This window comes from Rhinatrema bivittatum, chromosome 18 (assembly GCF_901001135.1).
Source record: "Rhinatrema bivittatum chromosome 18, aRhiBiv1.1, whole genome shotgun sequence".
NCBI lineage: Eukaryota > Metazoa > Chordata > Amphibia > Gymnophiona > Rhinatrematidae > Rhinatrema > Rhinatrema bivittatum.
In genome coordinates this window covers 54981031-55001500 of record NC_042632.1, presented here as the reverse complement: position 1 = coordinate 55001500, position 20470 = coordinate 54981031, and the positions used below count along the sequence as shown (strand labels likewise).

Genomic DNA, 20470 nt, shown 5'->3' with positions numbered 1-20470 from the left:
TAGACCTTGATTCATTACTGAACTATTTGAAGAAGAAATTCACCCAAAGTGGAGCACAACACCTCTGTGTTAAATGCACTAACGTAGCAAGATGTTCTAGATTTAATGATGCGCCTTCCTCATCTTAAGCTGCGAGACGAGCAGAGGGGGCTGCATGTGTTTCTGAAGCAGCCAAATTATAAAGGGATTGTGATAGGATGGAAGTATTTCTTACTGACTTGTTATGACAAAGCAGTGCTTCTCAACCTTTTTTATTTCATGGTACACTTTCAATTTTATTCAATCCTCGTGGCAAACCAAATTTTGTATGGTTCTCACCCTTCTTTTCTGCTTCCATCAGCAGAAAGAAAGTAGTACTTTTTTACCTTTGCGTGCCTCATTTTGCCAGCTTCAATATGACGTAAACTTGCAGAACCAGTGAGTTGTGTAAGATTACAGGCCCCCACGCTTGTGAACATCAGTGCTAGTAGTGACTGAATTGTGTTCGTTTTGGTGGCAGGGGGAAGTCTGTGGACTGTCCCAATAGAAAATTGTACTAATCTACCCTCAAAATATACCTAACTCCCAGCCATCACAAAAGCCTTCAGTCCAATTCAGAGCCCCCTTCCCTCTTTACCAGCAGCAGATGAGAGCAAGAAGCATTGAGAAGAAGATAAGGAAGCAGTGGAAGTCTGCAATTAATTTAAATAGCATGCACCTCTCTCCTGCATGCTCCTGCTTTTCCATCTGCTAATCCACCCTCTACTGTAATAGGTGGATTAGCATCTATTTAACTCATGTCCAAAGTGGAGTGAATGAGATAGCGCTCATCAGGGGGGTGCCATGCAATATGTAAATTAGGGGGTCGTGATAGTGAAGAAGGTGCCTAGGGTTGCTTGCACGACCTTAGCCTCTCCTTGCTATCGTGACATGTCGCGGCTGCCCCTTCTGAAAACGATGCTGAAGACGGTTTTCATAATGTGCCTGTCTGCCGATGATGAAAACAGCCGCCATTTCTCTTTTTGGATGCGGAGTGAATGAGTAATAGGCTCATTCACATCCATGTGCATGTGATGAGCGCTATCTCATTCACTCAGCGTTGGACGTGCATTAAATAGGCGCTAATCCCCCTGCGCGTTGGTTATACTGTATTGCATCGGCCTCTATGTTGGGCAAACGCACAAACTCGTATTATAGCACACCCCATCTGCTTTAGTGGCTTTTACCCTGCCTGCCGGCGCCTTTATAGTATCGGCGAAGCGAGCCCAGTGCCTGCTCCAGCCTCAGCCCGGCTGTGGGAGTGCGGGGACGCTTAGGAGCTCTGCTGCTGCTGCTGCTCGCTCGCGCGCTCCCTGAGGCGTCCGAATGCGCTTACCCTGGCGGCGCGCGCCCACTGCTGGGCTCGGCTTCCAGGCCGACGCATTTCCGGTTCTCTGGGCGCGTCACGGCCGGAGACGCCCAAGCGCCGCCCCCCCTCACGTCACGTGACGGGGCTCGGGGCAGCTGGCGGCGTCGGGGAGAGCTCGCAGGACGGCCCCGCTGTTCGGCCATGGCCTACCCGGGTCTGCTGGTGCCCATCATCGTCATGACCGTCTTCTGGGGCATCGTGGGCGGGCTGGTGCCCTGGTTCATCCCCAAGGGCCCGAACCGAGGGTGAGTTACCGGGGCCGAGCGCTCCCGCCGCGCCATCGCAGCTACGCAGCACTGTACAGACGCAGTTCAGCCGAGAGGGGTGGGGAGGCAGTGATTGTAGTGAACCCGCTTAAAGCGAGGGCGAGCCGGGATTTCCGAGTTCGAAGCCCTCTTAACCCTGGCCGTCTGTGCGGACGTGTCCTGGAGAGCCGGAGTCTGATGGCAGATACGAGCCAGGAGTCCCTTCGCTTCCTCCCCGCTTGGCCCGGGCTGACCTGAATTCGGTTTCGAGAGGAGCTCATGGGGAAAGGTGAATATTTTGGATAAATAGCTCCGATTGTGCTACATAAACCGGGCCGAGCCAGCATCCTCTGCGGCCAGTTCCGGTCTCTGGGGACTATCCCGCACATCTGGAATGGGGAGCTGCATTTCCTCTTACGGTCCCTGAATGTTGCTGGCTGATAATTGTTAAACTTGACCACTCGTGGTGCTTCCGATTGGAATAAAGCTGGTTTCACAAACTGCCTGGGATCTGTAGTAACTGCTGAGTAGCTGACAATAAGAATAAGATTCAGTTGTAGCTTAAAAAGTCATGACAAAATGTTTTGTTCATTTGGAACTGATGGGTTGTGCAGCACCTGTTGTGTGTGTGTTGCATGGATTGCAGCTGTATAAAAGATTGATGTTATTTCCAAATGTGCTGTCTTTGTCATCTACTCTGGTGACATTCCAAGGTCAAGAGAAAAAAAGTGTCGAAGGGTGAAGTTCCCTTTTCCGTCTGAGTGTTAGTTATTGTGCAGTAAGTAAGCATCATGTGACTGGTAACTTTTAAATACACACAGCGTGCTGGAGGGATCCAGCCACAGATCAGTTCAAACGACATGGTGTGAAGCCTTGGACAGGTTATACCTGGTATCTTTGGGTTGTGCCTATGTCAGGTCCTGTTTCAGAGGCTCCTTACTGTGGCTACTGTTCTCTAGTACAGTGGAACAGTAAAAAGGGAGGTCTGTGTTGCACTAGATTTATTTTTTAACTGGCATATTCCAACTTTCACACCTGTTTATATTAATTTCCATGTTAGCTGTACTGTCATAATGTTAATTTTAAAGAATCATCAGTGATCACAATGCTGTGCTAGATAGTTCCAATGATTGGAAAGTTCCCTTCTCATTTCTGAGCACTAACCATTTGGGTCTGCCCTGCCAGCATTAGATTAGTCCCTTTCCCCTCTGTTCTGTAGGTGCTGTTCCCATTCCTTGCTCTTTGCACAAAATCTTACAGGCTGATGCTGTACCATGTGCTGGCTGCAGCGCACAGCTCAACCCACGATTAGACGCATGTCCATAAAATACTGCTTTTCTGTACTTCCTCTGACTTATATCGTGGCGATATTAAGTCAGAGGAACTAAAAAATTAGAATGTTCTGAAAAAAAATCAAAAACAGGGTGCTGGAAAAGGTTAGGAAAAGGGTTGCTCTAAAATTGAGTGTCCGTCTTGCTAACCAACCAACAGCTACCTCTCGCGGGTGCCTGCTGCCGAGGAGGCACTAAGGGCATGCAATTTCCCCTAGCATCTCCTTTTTACCACAGCAGCCCATTAGCATTTTGCATTGGGCTCCCCGGAGAGGTGGATCGGCGTGCACTAAGGGAGTGGGCGCACACTCATTATTGCCCTGCATGCAGAGGACAGTTTTTAGAAACGCTATGGGTTGTAGGACATGTAGAGTGTGATGGAGTTCTGAAACTTTATTTGCCCTTTTTTTTCTCTCTCGCAGTGTCATTAATACAATGCTGGTGACCTGTGCTGTGTGCTGCTATCTTTTGTAAGTATAAATATTACTTCACTTTCTAGCTGGCTCTGGCCCTACTGCATTAATGTGTGCAGGGACCTAAATGGCAACAAGAATCCCTGTAGCTGGATAAACATCAGGTAGATGCAGAGTAATTACCAATTGTAAGAGATCCCTTTTCATTGGGTTTTCACCTGAGGGGTTTGCAGAGGCTTTGATGAACCTTTCTAACACATTCACTGCCTCCTAGAATATTTTAGATAAGATGCTTTCTTATAGCAGACTGTGCTTTGTATGACACATGCTGCACCAGTATTATTATGGGAAATATAGATGGGTTTGTTAGCGTGAATCATTGCTTCATTTTTCATCCTGGATCATTGCAACTCTTCTGACTTGTTTAGCTGCCAGTGAAGCTGTCTCCGTCCCAGGAAGCAGCATGCAGTCCCTTCTAAGATTATCCTATGTCAGCTGGTGATAGGAGTCAAGGCTGATGATGTACTTTCTGAGGGCAATGAGCACTGCCATGAGGATGGAGGACCATAGTCAGAATTTATGTCTGGGGTAAGGGGGTGCCTTATCCTAGCCATGACATGGGGGGTCAGACTTCCATCCATGCTCTGGAATAGGTGTATATGTAGGTTTCTTCTCTGCAGTGTCAGTGCAGGTCATGCAGTGCTCTTCCCTGTAGATTTTAAGTATTGTAATCTGGTCATTTTATGGTAGAAATGGTGTGTTGCCAAATTGGTTCATGTCATCTGTATCCAGGCCTGGCTTTACCTCCCATCCCGCTGTTCTCTGCTGAGAGATGGTAATTAGAAATCCAGGACCACACACACATGTGAGAACATGGAGCTAAGCTATCAGCACCGTGAGTGGTGGAGAAACCATCTGCTCACACTTCAGTGAGGAAACAACCCCCAATAACTGAAAGTCACTGAGCTCACCAAGCCTTAAATTGTAATGCAGACAAAGGAAAGATTGATTGGTTTTCCTCTGATGTCTTGCTGCCTTTACATTGGCTTCTGCTCAGCTGCCAGCCTCCAGGAATTGGAATAGAAAACACATTTAGATAGGGAATAAAAAAGCCCTTTCCTGTTGTCCTGCTCCTGCTTACTCTGCCTCTTAACAGTAGGGTTTTAGAGAATTTATTCACTCACTCAAAATTCCCACAGAAAATAGTTCAAAGTGAAAGAAAATCCAGAGCACAGGAGTTCCACCTGAGAACCAAGGAATTATTCTCTCTATTAACCACCTTTCCTAAGAGGCTACAAAGTGGAGTGCAAAAAATCCTCATCAAGACATAGCAACGGGTTGTGAACCAGGGAAGCCAGGGTTCAAATCTTGCAGACACTCCTTGTGACCAGGGTCATTTATCATTTTGTGTTAAGGCCCTAACATGTGCCTTACATAGCGCACCGCGTGCTAATATGGAAATGTCGCATTAGTTATGCAAGTGGAAGGAGTTTGACAGAAAAGGTTTTTATCGCACATGAGAGAGAGCGCGAGCCTCTGCAGAGACCAATATGTAACTTTATTATTTATTCAGTCAAGCTAGGTAGAGAGTGCACTGTACAAATACTCGCTCCAAATGACAGAAAATCTTCACTGATGTCAGCTTTGCTGTTCGGACCTCTGTGTATGTAAAACTGCCCCCCCAAACCTACCCCACATTAAGTGCCCCCTCTTACAGTGGTATAAATAATAAAGTTACTTATTGGTCTCTACAGAGTCTCTAACCATGCCCCCTTTTTTATCGCTGGTGCTATTTCCGCTGCATTTATAGCATTTTGATAAACCTAGGCCTTAGACTATAAACCCTCCTGGGACAGAGAGATACTTATGGACCCTGAATGTAATCCACTTTGAAGTGGCTAACCAGTTATGAAATGTGGAATATAAATCAGAAATTAAATAAATTAAGCCCTTGAGTAATGGAAACTATGTAAGGACAAAAGTCAGAGTACAGATGTTGTGTAAACAAGGCCGGTCGTGAGCGACTGCCTCTTCTCTCATCCTCTCCAGTTCAGATTGGCCTGGGCTGCAGCACCAACCAGATGGAACCTGCTCCTGTCCTGTGCTTCCCTGGTTTTAGTGTGCTCGGCCCCGTTTTCTGCTTACCCTGAAACAGAGCTGATTGATTTTAAACCGGGCACATATCATAAAGCTCTAAGACATGCTAGCGGCTGAACCCATAATACTATTTTTATTTGTCCAGTGAACACATAAGGAATATTGTGAGAGAGAGGTGTTTCCTGCATGCCCGCACAGTGCTGCGGCATAACAGAAAGAGAGGCTTTTCCAGCGTTGTAAAACAGAGTGGAACGGGCTTGTGGCAGCTCAAGCAGATGGCCTGATGGCACACTAGTGCTGTATCAGCTGTTGATGCTGCACAATCTTTCTTCTGCAGACTGTCTAGCTAACTAAATTCAAAATAACTTCTGCGCACACTTTTGAATGCCGCAGGTAGGGTCTTCAACTGGTTTTGGCCCAGGCTATGCCCGCATAAAGAGGAACAGAGATTGTGACTGGGAAGAGGACTCCTGCCTAGAGAGCTCAGCAGATACCTCCCACTGTGTGTCCTCCTCATTCCTTGTTTTCCTAGATTCCTTTTAAATGCAAGGAGCGGGTAGGTGGAATTAGGGCTTTTCTACTTTGAAATGTAATCAGAAAAATACATCGGGGCCGATGTAATAAGACCCGCGCTGATTTTTCTGTATGGATTTTTTGGGTGCGCAGGGCAAAAACCAGCGGAAACACGGGATGTAATAACAGTTGCGGATGTTAGATATGCGCCAGAATGTGCGCAGTAACGCACGCTCAAGGCCCTATGTGGTAGAGTGCGCAGACATCTGTGCAGACACCCAATTGCTTGTGAACGCTCGTGATTGATTCTCTGAGCAAAAGCCTTTCTTTTTCAAAAAAACAAATAAATTAGTGGTCCAGAAGTTGATGTGAAGGTGGGTAGAGCAATATCTAACCCCTTCATGAAATGCAAATTGGCGATTCTGCCTCATCGAGAAGCTGCCTTCTCTCTACCAGTTTATCTGCCACTTGGCTGACCCACAAAAGCATCAAAAAACCGATCACTAACTCCTGCCCTGTTCCAGGCGCTGAAAACCCGCCCTAACCTGATCTCCCTGCTAGCGCGGCTCCATGAATTGCCCGTAAATAGGTACTCGCCTCCTTTGCATGACATGAGCACGCACTCATGCACACAAAACCCTTCTTACAAACCCCAAGAAAATGTGAGTGCAGACTGGCAGCAGCTTCAGCCACGCATTGGGAACCTTGAGAGTCCGGAGACGGCGAGAACCCTCTTGTAGCACTGATACTAGAACTCGTGTAAGAGAAGTTGATTGAGCTGAGTCACCGACTGGGTGGTGGGGGTCCAGAAGAAACCTTGGAACAGCCATTATGTTTCCTCTGTTATTTAGTGCTAGGTTTGCTTTATAGGTGGGGTTTTCTGATTGATGTATCTTACACAAGTAGTGCTGTGTTTGTAATACCAGAACAATCCTGTGACAGGTCAGAGAGGAGACCAGGAGGAGACGTCTGGGCCTTCTGCTGCTCATTGACTGACTGGCAGACAGCAGTTGAATGACTGCTTTGTTATTGACGAAGGTTTCCATTTATATGACTGCTGGAGCTTTTTTTTTTTTTTCCTGACATTATGCATTTTATTAAAAAAAAAAAAAAAAAAAATATCCAGAGCACTACTCTGTAGCACTATGTGTAATCAGGCCGATACAGTAAGGTCACACGGAAAACAGGCGCTCACTGTTGAACGCCCCTTTCCTAACATGTGCCCAGCCACCTCTCATTTAAATATGTCATACCATATTTAAATGAGGGGTCATTCTAAAAAGGAGGCCCTAGGGATAATAGCACGTCCCTAGCACCTCCTTAGCAGCGGAAGCCCAGGACAGGTGGCTGTCGGCGGGTTTGGAAAATGGATGCTTGAGCGTCGGTCTTCCTAGCCTGACTGCCAGCACACTTTAAAAAATGTTTTTAACCTTTTAGTTCCTCCGACTTCATATGGCCACGATATGAAGTCAGAGGATGTGCAGAAAATCAGTGTTTTCTTTTTTTGGCTGCTCAGAAATTGCCTGCTCTTGGGCAGGTGCTAATTTCTGAGCGTAAAATGTGTGGATTGGGCGCACACTTTATTTTCTGTGTCCCGGGCAAATTACTACTAGCCTCATCGACTTGTATTATATGTGATGAGCGGTTTTGGTTTCAGGGGGGAGGGTCGGATGCACTAACCCCCCCCCCCCCCTTATTGTATAAGGGGTAGTGGACGCGTGTCCAGCCGCGGGTAAACAATGCGCTTGGCTGAGCTGCTTTAAAGCGTCTGAAAGATTAGATGGGCTGGGATTATAGTTCTGAATATCACAAGCAGATGGAGGTGGGGAAGATGAGGGAGTCCATGCCCTGAACTGAAATTCTGCTTTTTCTTGCCCCCTTATTTCCTTCCTGTGGTGAAAGGCAGGCAGTGCATGAGATTGGCCCCAGGGCCCTGGACTGGCAGTGCAGAAGCCCTGGTCCTTCCGGGTCAGCATCTGCTTCAATTAGTCGATCATTTTCAGAAGCACAAAGCCTAGCAAAATGTCATTCAGCTCCCAAATGTTTGTGTGCTCAGGATTTGTTTTTCGGCTCAGGGACCCTGGCTGAAATGAGGTTGCTTTCTGTGGAATTTTCCATGGCGCTCCCGGTCCTGGGGCTGTCGTTTTTTTGCCATTTCCCCATCCAATTGCTTTCATCTCCTGCCCAGGGAGTGGCATTGGGGGCTGTGCTCTGACAAAATCTGGCAGCTATTTTTAGACTTTTTATGTACAGGGTAAAACTTTGCAAGCCGGGAGCTGTTTAGCTCTTTGTGGAGCTTTACAAATGATTCATAGTTAAAGAAACTGTGCCCTCTGAGCCAGAGAACGTGTTTGGTTCCTCCTGCAGTGCTGGAAGGTTTTTAGTCCCTTTATAGTCCCTTCCTTTCCCTCGCAGATCCTCTGTACTTGTCCCATGCCACCTTCGCAGGAATCTGAACCTACCTCTTTTCACCCTCATCCCATGACCCTTGTTCTAGATCCTTTCTAACTTCCTGTGCATTTCTCCTTTAGAGGTTGAAGGATGACTCCATCCTGTTTGTATCCTTTTGAAGGTGCGGTCTCCATAGTTATATTGCCTCCATTTTTGTGTTTGCTGTTCCTCTCCCCGCTCACCCAAGCATCCTTACTGGCTTTTGCTGTCTTTAGGATCATCGGATATGATCACCCCAAGATCCCACTCTGGTGCACAAAACATCACCTCCTGTAATGGACCGCTGCCTTGGTTTTTTGCAAACTAAATGCATGACCCTGCATATTTTGGCTGCCAAACTAGACCTGTCCTCAAGCTTCAGAAAGTCCTTCATGTTTTCCGCACCTTCCAGTATGGCTTTCCCTGTTGTAGGTTTTGCAATCATTTGCTAAAAGGAAACCTTTTCCTAATCGCTCTTCGGCAGTGTTGCTGATAAAAATGTTGAATGGACTTGGACCGAGGACTGGTAACACTTCGGGTAACCCCAAACTCTCTTTACCACTACCCTTTCTTACGTAGACTGTTCCTGATCTAATTGATCACGTTAGAGCCCATCCCTGAGCTGCGCAGTACACCTAGTGTTCTCCCCAAGCTAACTCTCTGGTCACCCAGTGCAAGAAATTGATTAAATTCATCTGACAAGACTTACCTCTGGTAAAACCCTGCTGCCATTGGCTTCCAAAAACTGCACCATGTCCATTAATTAACAGACTAACGGCCTCCACCTTCCTTTCACTGTTGTGAAGAGGAATGAGCTCTGTCTCTGCTCTAAAGAAGCATTAAAAAGGGTCCGAGAGTGGAGCTGCCAGAACGTCCCAAATACCACTGGATGGGTCCTATCGCTTATCTACTTCTGCTTTTGCTAGCCCCTCGTGATGTCTTCTGAAAATTGATTGAGGTCCACCCATTGCTATTTGTAGCAGTTATCCCTGGTCCCAGCCCTTCCTCGGTGAACACTGAACTGAAATATTCACAGAGCAGTTCTGCTTTCTCCTCTTCAGCCTCTCCGTATTCACTTTTCAGTGCCACAGTCCTGTTTTCGCACTCCTTTCTGTCCCCAATATAACTTAAAACATCTTGTTGCTCTCTTACCGAACTCGCTATTTATTCTTCCATTCCTGCCTTTGCTTTCCAGACGATTTGCTCAGCTTCTCCAGATACTTTGGTCTGTCATTTCTTGTAGTTTAGGAATGCTAAGCTTTTGTATTTCTTTTTCAGCTACTTCTTTAGAAAGCCACCTTTCTTCCTACCTTGTATCTGCCTTCCTCACAGAGCTGTGTTGCCGTTTAGTTTTGCTGACTGCTTTTCTGTTTCCCTTGAGCTGCTCCCCCATCGTAACAAAGTCACTTTTCTTGCAGTGTAGGACCCTTGCTTTTTAATGAACCCCCCAACTGTCTGAGCTCTAATACTGAACCCCACCATCTAGTGATCCCCGGGTCCCAGGGGAGCCCCCCGATTGACATCAGAAACACTCTCCCCATTGATAAGCGCCAGCTTTACCACCACCATCCAGGATCTCCCAACCAACGTCCGGCAGAGGTGCTACTGATAAGTGATTTCAGTTTTGGGAACATCTTCAGTTACATCTCTCTTTCTTCTGCCTGGAAAGGAGCTTTGATTATCAGCCCAGGATACAGGGATGTTCCTCTTCCCAGAGTAACCCACAGTGCTGCCTCCTTCCTGAGTGGATCAGAGCCCAGTCCTGGGTCTCTATGACCGCCACTATATCCAAATCGGCCTCTAGATCCAGGACTTTAGTAGTGTTCAGAGCTTTCCAGACTGCGCCCTTTCTCCCGTTTTTCTATAAAGGTTTAAATATTTACTTATCTGAGTTCTTTGTTCACCCAACGATCCTTGTGTAAAAGCCTCCACTACAAGTTTGCCAGTCTGCTCTGAAACATCATCCCATGGTCCCAGGATGCCATCGACACCATTCATTCATCTCCAGAATGCAACCTTCCCTGCTGCCTAGGACTGAGAGGACTGAGCTGTTTTACCTTCGCTCCCAGAGCCATGGAGTCACGTTTGATACTCTTTGTGGTACCTTGCAGTATCGTTCTCATGAGTGGGATGAGAAACCTCAGTTGGTGGTCCCAGGGCCTGTAATGGCTTGGATCTTGGCACTTCCTGGGATGACGTGTGGTCAGAAGCGAGTCACTGACCATTGCTACCCTCTGTCTCCAAGATGCGATGGTTGTTGAGCTTGCGGCTTTGGGGTTTTCGTTCCCGAGATGGTTTCAGCTTCTCTTCCAGGACTGAATCCTGGAGTCCGGCGGGTCCAGCTGGCCTCTTTTGGTCCATAAGTATTTCCCGGAAGCTCTTCAGCCTTGCCGCCTCCTCCCCGAGGGAGTTGACCACAGCCCTCCTTCACACGGACCCAGGTTATCCATCTGGATAAGAGTGAGCGTGCTGTGGCTGCGATGTTTCTGGAGCCTCCTCCTGCTGTGGCCGTCACCCTCGGAATCCCTCTTCTATTGCTCGCTTGCCACTTTGGTTTATCTAACCATTTTATTTACTTATCTAGTGGGGCTCCATTTGTAAAACCTTTTGCTTAGCTAGAAAACCTTGCTACTAATCAAGCTCCCCCTGCAATTTACTGAACTTTCTGTATGCAGATGACAAAAAATGTGACCTAAATCACTTACCCTCCTCTTCTTGGTACAAAGCAGTATTTTCCCCACCCAGTGACAATTCTTCCTAATCGGTTTCCCTTTAATCTGTAACAGACCAACCATGTCTTTTAATTTTAGTCTGGGTTCATTTTGCACTTATTTGTGAGGGACCACTGATCACTAGGGCAATAGTCTGGATTTTGAGACAGGAGTAGGTGGGTAGAAGAAAAACCCAAACGGCTCGATCACACTCCCAAGCAGAAAGAGATAACGTCCTCAGTGAAGCAAAACTTGTAATCGGGCAGAAATGTTTTAGTGAGGCAAGTTAGACAGAGCCCGTTGGTAGCGGCACCCTCGGCTGGGCCCAGTACTGGGACAGTGGCTTTGTTTTCTATCTTACTTCCTTGCAGAAGAGACTCTGAAGAGCCAGCCTGCGAGGACACGGTGACTGGTGCCCTGCAGTCCCTTGCTGGTGCTGAGAATCCAGCTTAGTGCTCCCCACACACACACACACACACACACACACATGCATGTGTCTGTATGTTCCAGAAAACATAATACGCATCCAGCAAGCCCTCCCCATCCAAGCTTTTTCTTTTTCCTTGCAGCTGGCTGATTGCCATCCTTGCTCAGTTGAATCCGCTTTTTGGGCCGCAGCTGAATAATGAGGTCATCTTGTATCTGAAGTACCACTGGCCCTAAAGGAAGATATCGCATTGCTCTGCTCCCTGCGCACCAGGTAAATAGATGGCACCAGGACAGGAGAATCCAACGGAAAATACAGAATGCAAACTATGGAGCGGCTGCGCTCGGCGGCTTCTCCTCTATTTGCCCATGAGAAACTTCCTTGGAAGATGGGGTCCTCCTATGTTTTTGTTCCTATTTGTACAAGACAAGTCCCTGAGCTCGCACTCTTATCATGTTTTCACTGTTGTGCTGGGAAGCAGTATACACAGACACACTGCTTGGGTAAAGGCCGTGTGCAAATGCTTTTCTTCATTCTAAAAACATTCTGTGCATGTCTGCAAACAGATGCATTGAAGAGCTGGCCTCTTTCTTTCTCTGTTGTATATGGGAGGAGAACAAATCCTCCTGTACTAGTGTCTGTCTGCAGGGAATCGATGCCCTGCTCAGCTCAGGTACATGGCATTTAAAACCTGCTCCCTTCCAAGGAGGATTGTTCTCCCTAGTATAATCGGGCTTGGAAATGTTTGACCTCCTCCTGAAGCCTTACAGCCAGAAGGCGGCCCTAGAGTTCACCCAAAGGCACCTTTAGAAAGCCTTCTTGTTTGAATATTTGAGTCTAGATGTCTTTTGGGGGACAGCTGGGTTGAAATGCATTCTATAGGATCCGTAGGGACGGCGGAGCCTGGAAATAGAACCAGGGTAATGTCAGAACCCTGGTGCTGGGCTTGTGTTTGTTTAACATGACAAGTGCCTGCCTCAGAAGCTTGAATTGTTCCTTTAGGAGTTTTTAACTGCGTCATATTGTTTTGTTTAGTGTAATTAGACATGCAGAGAGAACTGAATTTCCAGTTACATCAGCGAGAAGGCCCTGCCTTTATTCCATGTAGTGTGTCCAGCTGTCTAATGGTTTTGGTGCAATTCAGGGAGAAAGAGGGGAGGTGTTTAATGTTGCACTTTGTAAGCACAGGCAGTGGTGGCAGTGACCTTTCCATTGAGCATTTAGCCTGGAATAAGCCTGTCGTGTGAGCACTCCCTTGGCCTCTGCGGGCCTCTCCCTCTTTTGCTCCAGCACCAACTGCTGGTAGATTTTAGCCTGGGCTGACAGTACCCTCACTCTGCCCGGCTCGCCGCTGAATTATTTATTTCCAAGAGAATACTTTCCAGTCGCTCACCAGTTTGCATACCTGTGATTGCTGCCGCGGGGCTGCGGTGGAAAGAGTAGCCAGAGTTTAGAAAGCTCTTCCGTTTTAATGCAGGATCTCAAGCTCATTAACCCTGCAAGCAGATATGTCCTGACTCATCCCAAAAAAACACAGCACTTCCCTTTTTTTTGTCTCTTTATAGGAGAAGAAAGCTTTCCCTGAGGAAGGGTTTTCAACATTCCCCTCAGCCCGGGCTGCTTCCCTGGCCTCCCTTACATAGTAAACGTATCGCCTCGACCTGGCTACATTCTCCTAACGTTTTATTAAGAGCCTGACTCAGTGGGATTTCACATTTTTAATCCCTTAACCTTCTCATCCTCCACAATCTATTCCATATGAATAATGTTTCACCGTAACACTGCTTTGGCATATGTTGTGGTCTGATTTGTTGAGCTTTGCAGTTCCCACGTCACAGTCAGCATAGCAGTGTCCCCTAAAGCTCCATTCATGAGCTTTAGAAAATCCCGGGGAGGTCCTCGTTCACAGATGGATTGTAACTGTACTATTACCCACTCAGCTCCCACTGTGCAGTCATCCAGTGCCATGAAGGAAGGTGTCCACCACTTCTTGTAAATAATCCTTCAAACTGAAACCTCTCCGATGCCTGTTTGCTGGCCTTCTGATGACCACTGCTGTTTTCTCTTGTGTTCTAGGGAATGGTGATATTTCTTCACGATGTGATGGCTCATTCTGAAGTTGCCTTAACATGGATGTTCATGTGCTGTAAACCTCCTCTGATGCCTTAATGAGATTGTACTTTTAAGCGATATTGCTGCAGATCTCTCTCACACGAGTCGCCGTGCCTTAGCCAAACATGAAAGGGCCTTCCTGTTCTCTGCTGCACAGTGATGGTAGTTTTTCTCCTCCTTCGGGGATATGGGGAGGGCCTGCTCCTGCTGCTTCATCTCTCTTGCCCAGCTGTACATTTCCTTGTGTGTTGCAAGATGATTGAAATTAAAGTTATGAAATAACGGAAGAAAGAAAACTGGGCAGCATGTGGTTATTTCTCCGCAAGTTTCATTCTTGGAAAGCTTCATAGTGGTAGAGGAGGTGCCCATGCAAGGCATGAGGGCTGCTGTAAGTTGAATGCCATTCTTTGATTTACATTCTCGGCCCCAGTGTGAGCTTTTGGGTCTTTCTGTGTTCCAAGTAGGAATGTGTAGTGGCAGGGAAGTCCCTACAAAGCCCTATCTATCACAGCTGAATACCGTGGAGGCTCAGAAAGCTCTGCTCCACTTCAGCAGTTTCCTCCACAGGCAAAAGGGCATGTTAAGATTTATAAACCTCACGCGCTGGGACATCATCACAGCAGCTTTCTAGGTTGTACCCTGTAAATGCACGAGGACTGTACCTGTGAGGTGATTGTCTCATGACCTCAAAGTACTGAAAAATGTAAAAAGAACAATGACCAGGGCCATAGGGATCAGTCTGACCATCAGGAAAACAGCAGTAATATCCCTGTACAGGTCACGAGTGTGGAGGACTGAAATAGGCTAGAGGAGAGCTAGAGTGCAGGCTATCAAAATAGTGCAGGCTCTATACCAAAAGCTATATGAAAGGACCTTTAGGAACCTAAAATGTATACATAAAGGATAAGAGTGATGGGGATATAATGGAGACATTCAGGTATCTCCAAGCTCTGTCCCATTTCTTTTGGATGGGTGTTAGATACATTTTAGAATGAAATTTCTCTGAGGAAAGAGTGCTCTAGAATAAGAGGTCACAGTATGATGCTCAAAGGGGGAGGACTTAGAAGCAACACAGAAAAAAGTTTCTTTGTGGAAAGGCAAAAGCAATAACAGAATACACGAAAGCCCGGTCTTGGCACAAAGAAGTACCTGGAGAGTGAGATCAGCTGGGGTCAGTGGAATTGCACTGGGAATTAAATTGGTTCAGCTCGCTGGGCCATCACAATCTCTGAAACGTAAGCCTGTTAGAGAAATACCTGTTCCCTGTGCCAGTGCTGCACCTGCATTGGCGGTTGATGGTAAATAAGAACATAAGAAAATGCCATACTGGTTCAGACCAAGGGTCCATCAAGCCCAGCATCCTGTTTCCAACAGTGGCCAATCCAGGCCATAAGAACCTGGCAAGTACCCAAAAACTAAGTCTATTCCATGTAACCATTGCTAATGGCAGTGGCTATTCTCTAAGTGAACTTAATAGCAGGTAATGGACTTCACCTCCAAGAACTTATCCAATCCTCTTTTTAAACACAGCTATACTAACTGCACGAACCACATTCTCTGGCAACAAATTCCAGAGTTTAATTGTGTGTTGAGTGAAAAAGAACTTTCTCCGATTAGTTTTAAATGTGCCCCATGCTAACTTCATGGAGTGCCCCCTAGTCTTTCTACTATCCGAAAGAGTAAATAACCGATTCACATCTACCCGTTCTAGACCTCTCATGATTTTAAACACCTCTATCATATCCCCCCTCAGTCGTCTCTTCTCCAAGCTGAACAGCCCTAACCTCTTTAGTCTTTCCTCATAGGGGAGTTGTTCCATTCCCCTTATCATTTTGGTAGCCCTTCTCTGTACCTTCTCCATCGTAATTATATCTTTTTTGAAATGCGGCGACCAGAATTGTACACAGTGCTCTTGTTTTCTTGCTGTTACATGGCTCCCTCTTTATAACAAAATATAGAGAGGGCTTATTACAGCAAAACTATAAAAGTTACTTTGGTATATAAAACGTCGGGGGCTTTTTTTTCGCAGGTATGCGGGGCCAGGCTATTTCATGTGCACCTACCTAGGCCCTTCCCTTCCTTGTTCCGTCATTTTTCTCCTCTGTAACCAAACTGCTCCAGCGGCCGTTTATGGCCGGGGCCTGTAGCTGAGATAGGGGGTGGGTGCAAACTCTGTAAGACACCAGCATGATATCACCAAGGCTGAGATTGCAGTAGAAAAATGGGCAGTGGTCTTTGTTCTAAAGCAAATGGGGACAAACTTAAAGATCTAAACATGCACCCCCTGGAGGAAAGGGGAGGGTAGACGTTGAAGTACCTCCAAGGCTTCCATGCACAGGGGGTGAGCCTCTTTCAAAAGAAAGGAGACTGGAACAAGGACATGGGATGAGGGTGAAGGGGGGTAGACTCAGGAATAATTAAGGAACTATTTTACAGAAAGGGTGGATGCATGCATGGAACAGCGTCTTGGTGGAGACAAGGACAGCATCTGATTTCATGATAGCATAAGGATAAGTACAGGGGCTATTGGAGAGAGTGGTAGAGTTTGAAACCTTGGTGTGGATGGGCTGTGATCTTTTTCTGCTGTCATGTTTCTAAAATACTGAAGGACTAATCTATACTACTACTGCTGGGACCATCTTAAAAGTAGGTGGTGGTACTCGCTTACATGGAGACCTGGTTCAAAGAGTTCAGTATTTCTCCGTACCTCAGCTTCTCACTTAGGACCATCCCAAGTGTGGCACTGCCATCCACACCTTCTATAGCAGAGGTGGACAACTCTGATGCCCCCGAGTCACAACCAGGCCAGGTTTTCAGGATATCTGCAATGTAGACTTGTAGGCAAATCTATGTCATGCATATTCATTACATATATCCTAAAAATCTGGCCTGGCTGTAGCTATCGAGGATCAGAGTTGGCAACCTCTCTTGTAGAACAGTGCAGGATTTGGCTGCTAAGGGATCTGAAGTACACGAACAGCCTCCTGGAGAACATAGTCCACAGACCCAGTTTAATGTCCTGAATGAATCACTTCTTCAACCAGGCCAGTCCATCAGAAGAGAAATTTAATTTCCGTAGGTGCTAGTCCTTTAATCTTTAAAGAATAATGATTTCAGAGAACGGTGTGATTAGAATAAAAAAAGATAAATGGGATGGAATATTTTCCATCCACTAAACCGAAGTTTCCATGAAATGCAAAAGCCTTGAGTATGAATGTTGATGAAGAATAACTTTGGCTACTGAATTACAATTCAGAAAGAATAATCATGCTGCTCCATCAGCGTCTCCCGAAAATGTGGATCCCTTTCCAAAGCTGCTCCAGTGCAAATGCCTGGCCAAAAGGAGCAGTCTTCAATCTGGACAGTCAGAATGCAGGCTGGAAAGACGGGCGTGTGACAGTGCTTATGTAGCCTCAAACTCTTTAATAATTGACTGCAGTTATTTTGTTTTAAAATATTAGTTAGAGAGTTGCAACACTATGAATTTGTGTAGATGGGTGCTGCTGTGTGGACTGGCGTCATAAACCTAGGTCTCTATACAAATAAATACAGTGCAAATAGCTGAAGTGGTTCATGATAAGAAAGGAAAAAGGCATTAATTTATTTGTAAATATTTCTGTCCTGCCAAAGGCAAAAATAATTGTAGGGTTACAGTTTATCAAATGTATATCCATTGAGTAAAGCTGAGGAACTTGTACTTTTATAATGCTATCAAAGTGACAAAGCAATGAATGCCATGTTTTCACCCTACCACATGATCAAGGTCTTTCTAACAGTGGTATAACAGGGTAGCAAGAGTTAGATCAGGGGTGGCCAACCCCAGTCCTTAAACAGGCCAGGTTTCCAGGCTAAGTAAATATGCATGAGATACATTTGCATGCACATGATCTCATGCATATTCATTATGGATAACCTGACAACCTAGCCTGTTTTGGTTGGCAGAGGACTGGAGTTGGCCACCCCTGCGTTAAATCATAGAAAAAGCCTTATGCTCACTTTACCCCCAATAGTTGGTAATAATGGAGTAAAGATGTGGATTATAAGACTCTTAGGAACAGGGTCCAGACCAAATAACATGTGTGATAGACTATAAATTACTGCTAGTAGAGCATCCCTGTTCTGAAATAAATGTAAGAAAATACAGATCTACAATTATTAATGATCTTGAAACTGTACAGCTCAGACACTTAATGTTGCCACAGTCCTTATCCTGCACAGCAAAGCTTACTTGAGAGGGATTTAAGATTACCCAAGGAAAGAAGGGTTTATATGTATTTAAAATGTAGCCATTTATCACCAAACTAAAAATAACCATGAATCTGGTTGCTGATTCATAGATTAATTAATCCAATGTATACTAAAATTGATATCTAATATACCATTCCCTTTATTTTTAAACTTTAAGCCATTTATTGGCTCTCCAATGATAACACAAAGACAGAAAGTGTATTGGTAATATAACTTCTGGAGTAGAAAGTAAACCAGTGCAGATTTTCTTGGTGGTAAGAATATGTAAATCAGTTACACAGTAATTGTTTGCCCTCCAAAAAGTTGGACTCCTGTTTTATAGGGGGAGAGGGCTACACTATTATGGTTTTTCCCTATTTTAACCCTTTCTCTCTTGCCCAGCTAACCAAGCATCGATACTCAGCCCCCTCTGAAGCCTAGCTGCTAGTTATTACTCTTGGAGAATGGCTGAAACTTCCAACCTAATACCCATGAACGTTGTTACTGTAACAGTCATTACCTGCTCAGTAATGTACAGCGTTAGGTTAGGCCTTAAGTGCTGTGCAATTCATGGCTCTCTGGGCGAGAGAGCCTCCCTCCCCTTCACCTGAATCTCCAGCAGGAAAGGACTCCTCCCAGTACACACCAACTAAGGTCAGCCCTGAAAAAAAGTCATCATTGATTACTTATTAATTTAGGATCTGCACGTGGTCACAAAAAAAGGCTGTGCTTTTTGAATTGTACAACAAGCAGGACTAACCTAGTTCTAATTTTCTAAACCCAAGAGCTCACTATAGGATGACCAAATGGCTCTCTGTAAAAAGGGTGAGCCAGTCAAGTGTACTATCGTTGCACCCAGGGAAAGACTCACTAGCATTTTGCCTATAGTGCGTCCTAGGAATACAATGGCGTTTGAAAATACTGGTAGAAAACATTCAAGAGTTCTGTCTCCGATAGAAAAGAATATACTAATGCCCATGATTATGTAATGATTATAAAAAATAATAATAATTTGCTTGCCAAAAAAAAAAAATCTAGCTAAATTTAAAAAACAAACTAGTACCTGTATATCTGTATTGTCTCACTAAACGGCGAGGGACGTGGATCGTCAATCTCCCTCCCCCTAAGTCATGCTGCACTCAGCACCAAGTCGCATGTTTTCCACGTGGTCTGCAGCAGCCACCCTGCCCTCCCACGGTCACCTGCGTGATTACATCGCGACCTGAATATGCAACATTCTTTTCCCTCCCCGCACTAATGTTATAATTATGCAAGTATTATATACTTCCCTAAGATCTAGCTAAAAATAGGATGAAAAAAAACAAAACATTGCGCAATTAGAATGCATCTAAGGTTCGGGCTTTACTGTGGCATTTTTCTTCGTTTTGTGACTGAGAAAAATAAATAAAACGTTATTAAATCACGTCCCCAATTTCGAATAGTGCAAAGTCAGCATGGATTTTACCACTTCTGTGATCCCCCAATAAGTGCATCTTGTGCCCTCAATAATTAAAAAGGCAGCAGTGCAGGAAAAGCTCCTCCCTAAATTCTTCCATGGATGGAAAAATACCCCAAACTGAGAAGTGCGCGGATTGCTAGACAGAGGACCCCGCCCCCCCCTGAGCCCGCGCTGCTCTAGCGAACGCAGCATCCCAGGCTCCGCTCCGCTCCCCCTGCCCAAGCCCTCGCCCTACGGAGCTGCAAAATAATAATTTAAAAAAAATGTTTTCCTTTCTGCACCCACGTGTCCCGACCAGGACTCATTCAGAGCTCATGTCAGGTTCCCCCGCGCCGTTCAGGCTCCGGCTACAAGCCCACGGCAATAACAGTGCCCCAGCGGGATGCCCAGTGGTCACTGCCGCCCTTTAAAAGCCTCCTGAGGGGTTTTTTTTTTCCTCCCCCCCCCGTGCATATTCCCAGGACTTCCCCAGCTCCCGAAATCGGACACCCAGTCCGAGCGCGCCGTGATTGGCTGCCGGGCGGAAGCGAGGCAGGGGATTGGAGGACCGGGCACCACGTGAGGGGGGAGTCACGCGCTTTCCGGGAACCCGTCAGGAAGGACATAAACAAAACAAACCCGAAAGAAGCATGGAGACTGGGCGGTGGGGCGGCTGAGGCCCGCAACTTCGGCCGGCAGGTAAGGCGGCGGCCGCCTGCTCGCTGCTCGCGAGCTACAGCTAGCGGCGCTTGGAGCTGGGGCCCTCTGGCCGGCTGGGGCGTGGGGTGCAGCTCCCTCCGGAGCTCGGGCCAGGCGGCGGCGGCCTTCGGCCTCCCTGCATGCGGGCTGGGTTGTGCTGCCCCCCCGGGTGCCAGGCGGGCCCTGCTGCTGCTGCTGGTTATGTAAGCAGTGGGCCGGGCGTCCGTGCTGCCCACTCGCTGCTGCCGCCCTGCGAGGCGTTGTCTCTGTTCCCCGGCAGCCCCCGCCCGTGCCTCCCTCCCCCGGTAGCCCCAGGCTCCCCGGCGCACACCCACTCACGAACGTATAGGGGGCCCTTCAAAGATTGTTTATATGTCGCCTCAAGGAAGCTTGACCGAAAAGAGAAACTTGGGCTTCTGACGTAGGCTGAGTGACAGAAA

The 20470-nt window shown here is 46.6% G+C and overlaps 2 protein-coding genes across 2 annotated transcripts in view; both read left to right on the top strand.

Moving 5' to 3' along the window:
* The first annotated feature begins 1445 nt into the window (after positions 1-1445).
* Positions 1446-13962, top strand: ATP6V0E1 (ATPase H+ transporting V0 subunit e1). The gene is made up of 4 exons (XM_029583423.1): positions 1446-1632; positions 3386-3433; positions 11697-11827; positions 13631-13962. The coding sequence occupies exons 1-3, from the start codon at positions 1529-1531 to the stop codon at positions 11788-11790; spliced, it is 246 nt and encodes an 81-aa protein (XP_029439283.1). The 5' UTR covers positions 1446-1528; the 3' UTR covers positions 11791-11827; positions 13631-13962.
* Positions 13963-19806: 5844 nt separating this feature from the next.
* Positions 19807-20470, top strand: part of CREBRF (CREB3 regulatory factor) — a 28151-nt gene continuing 27487 nt past the window's right edge. Inside the window, exon 1 of the mRNA XM_029583564.1 lies at positions 19807-20030. The gene's annotated coding sequence lies outside the window, so the exon portion shown is untranslated. The remainder of the gene's footprint in view (positions 20031-20470) is intronic.

Coding starts and splice junctions, on each gene's coding strand:
- ATP6V0E1 (XM_029583423.1), top strand. CDS start 1,529: ATGGCCTACCCGGGTCTGCTGGTGCCCATCATCGTCATGACCGTCTTC. Junction 1,633..3,385: donor CCCAAGGGCCCGAACCGAGG/GTGAGTTACCGG, acceptor TCTCTCTCGCAG/TGTCATTAATACAATGCTGG. Junction 3,434..11,696: donor GCTGTGTGCTGCTATCTTTT/GTAAGTATAAAT, acceptor TTTTCCTTGCAG/CTGGCTGATTGCCATCCTTG.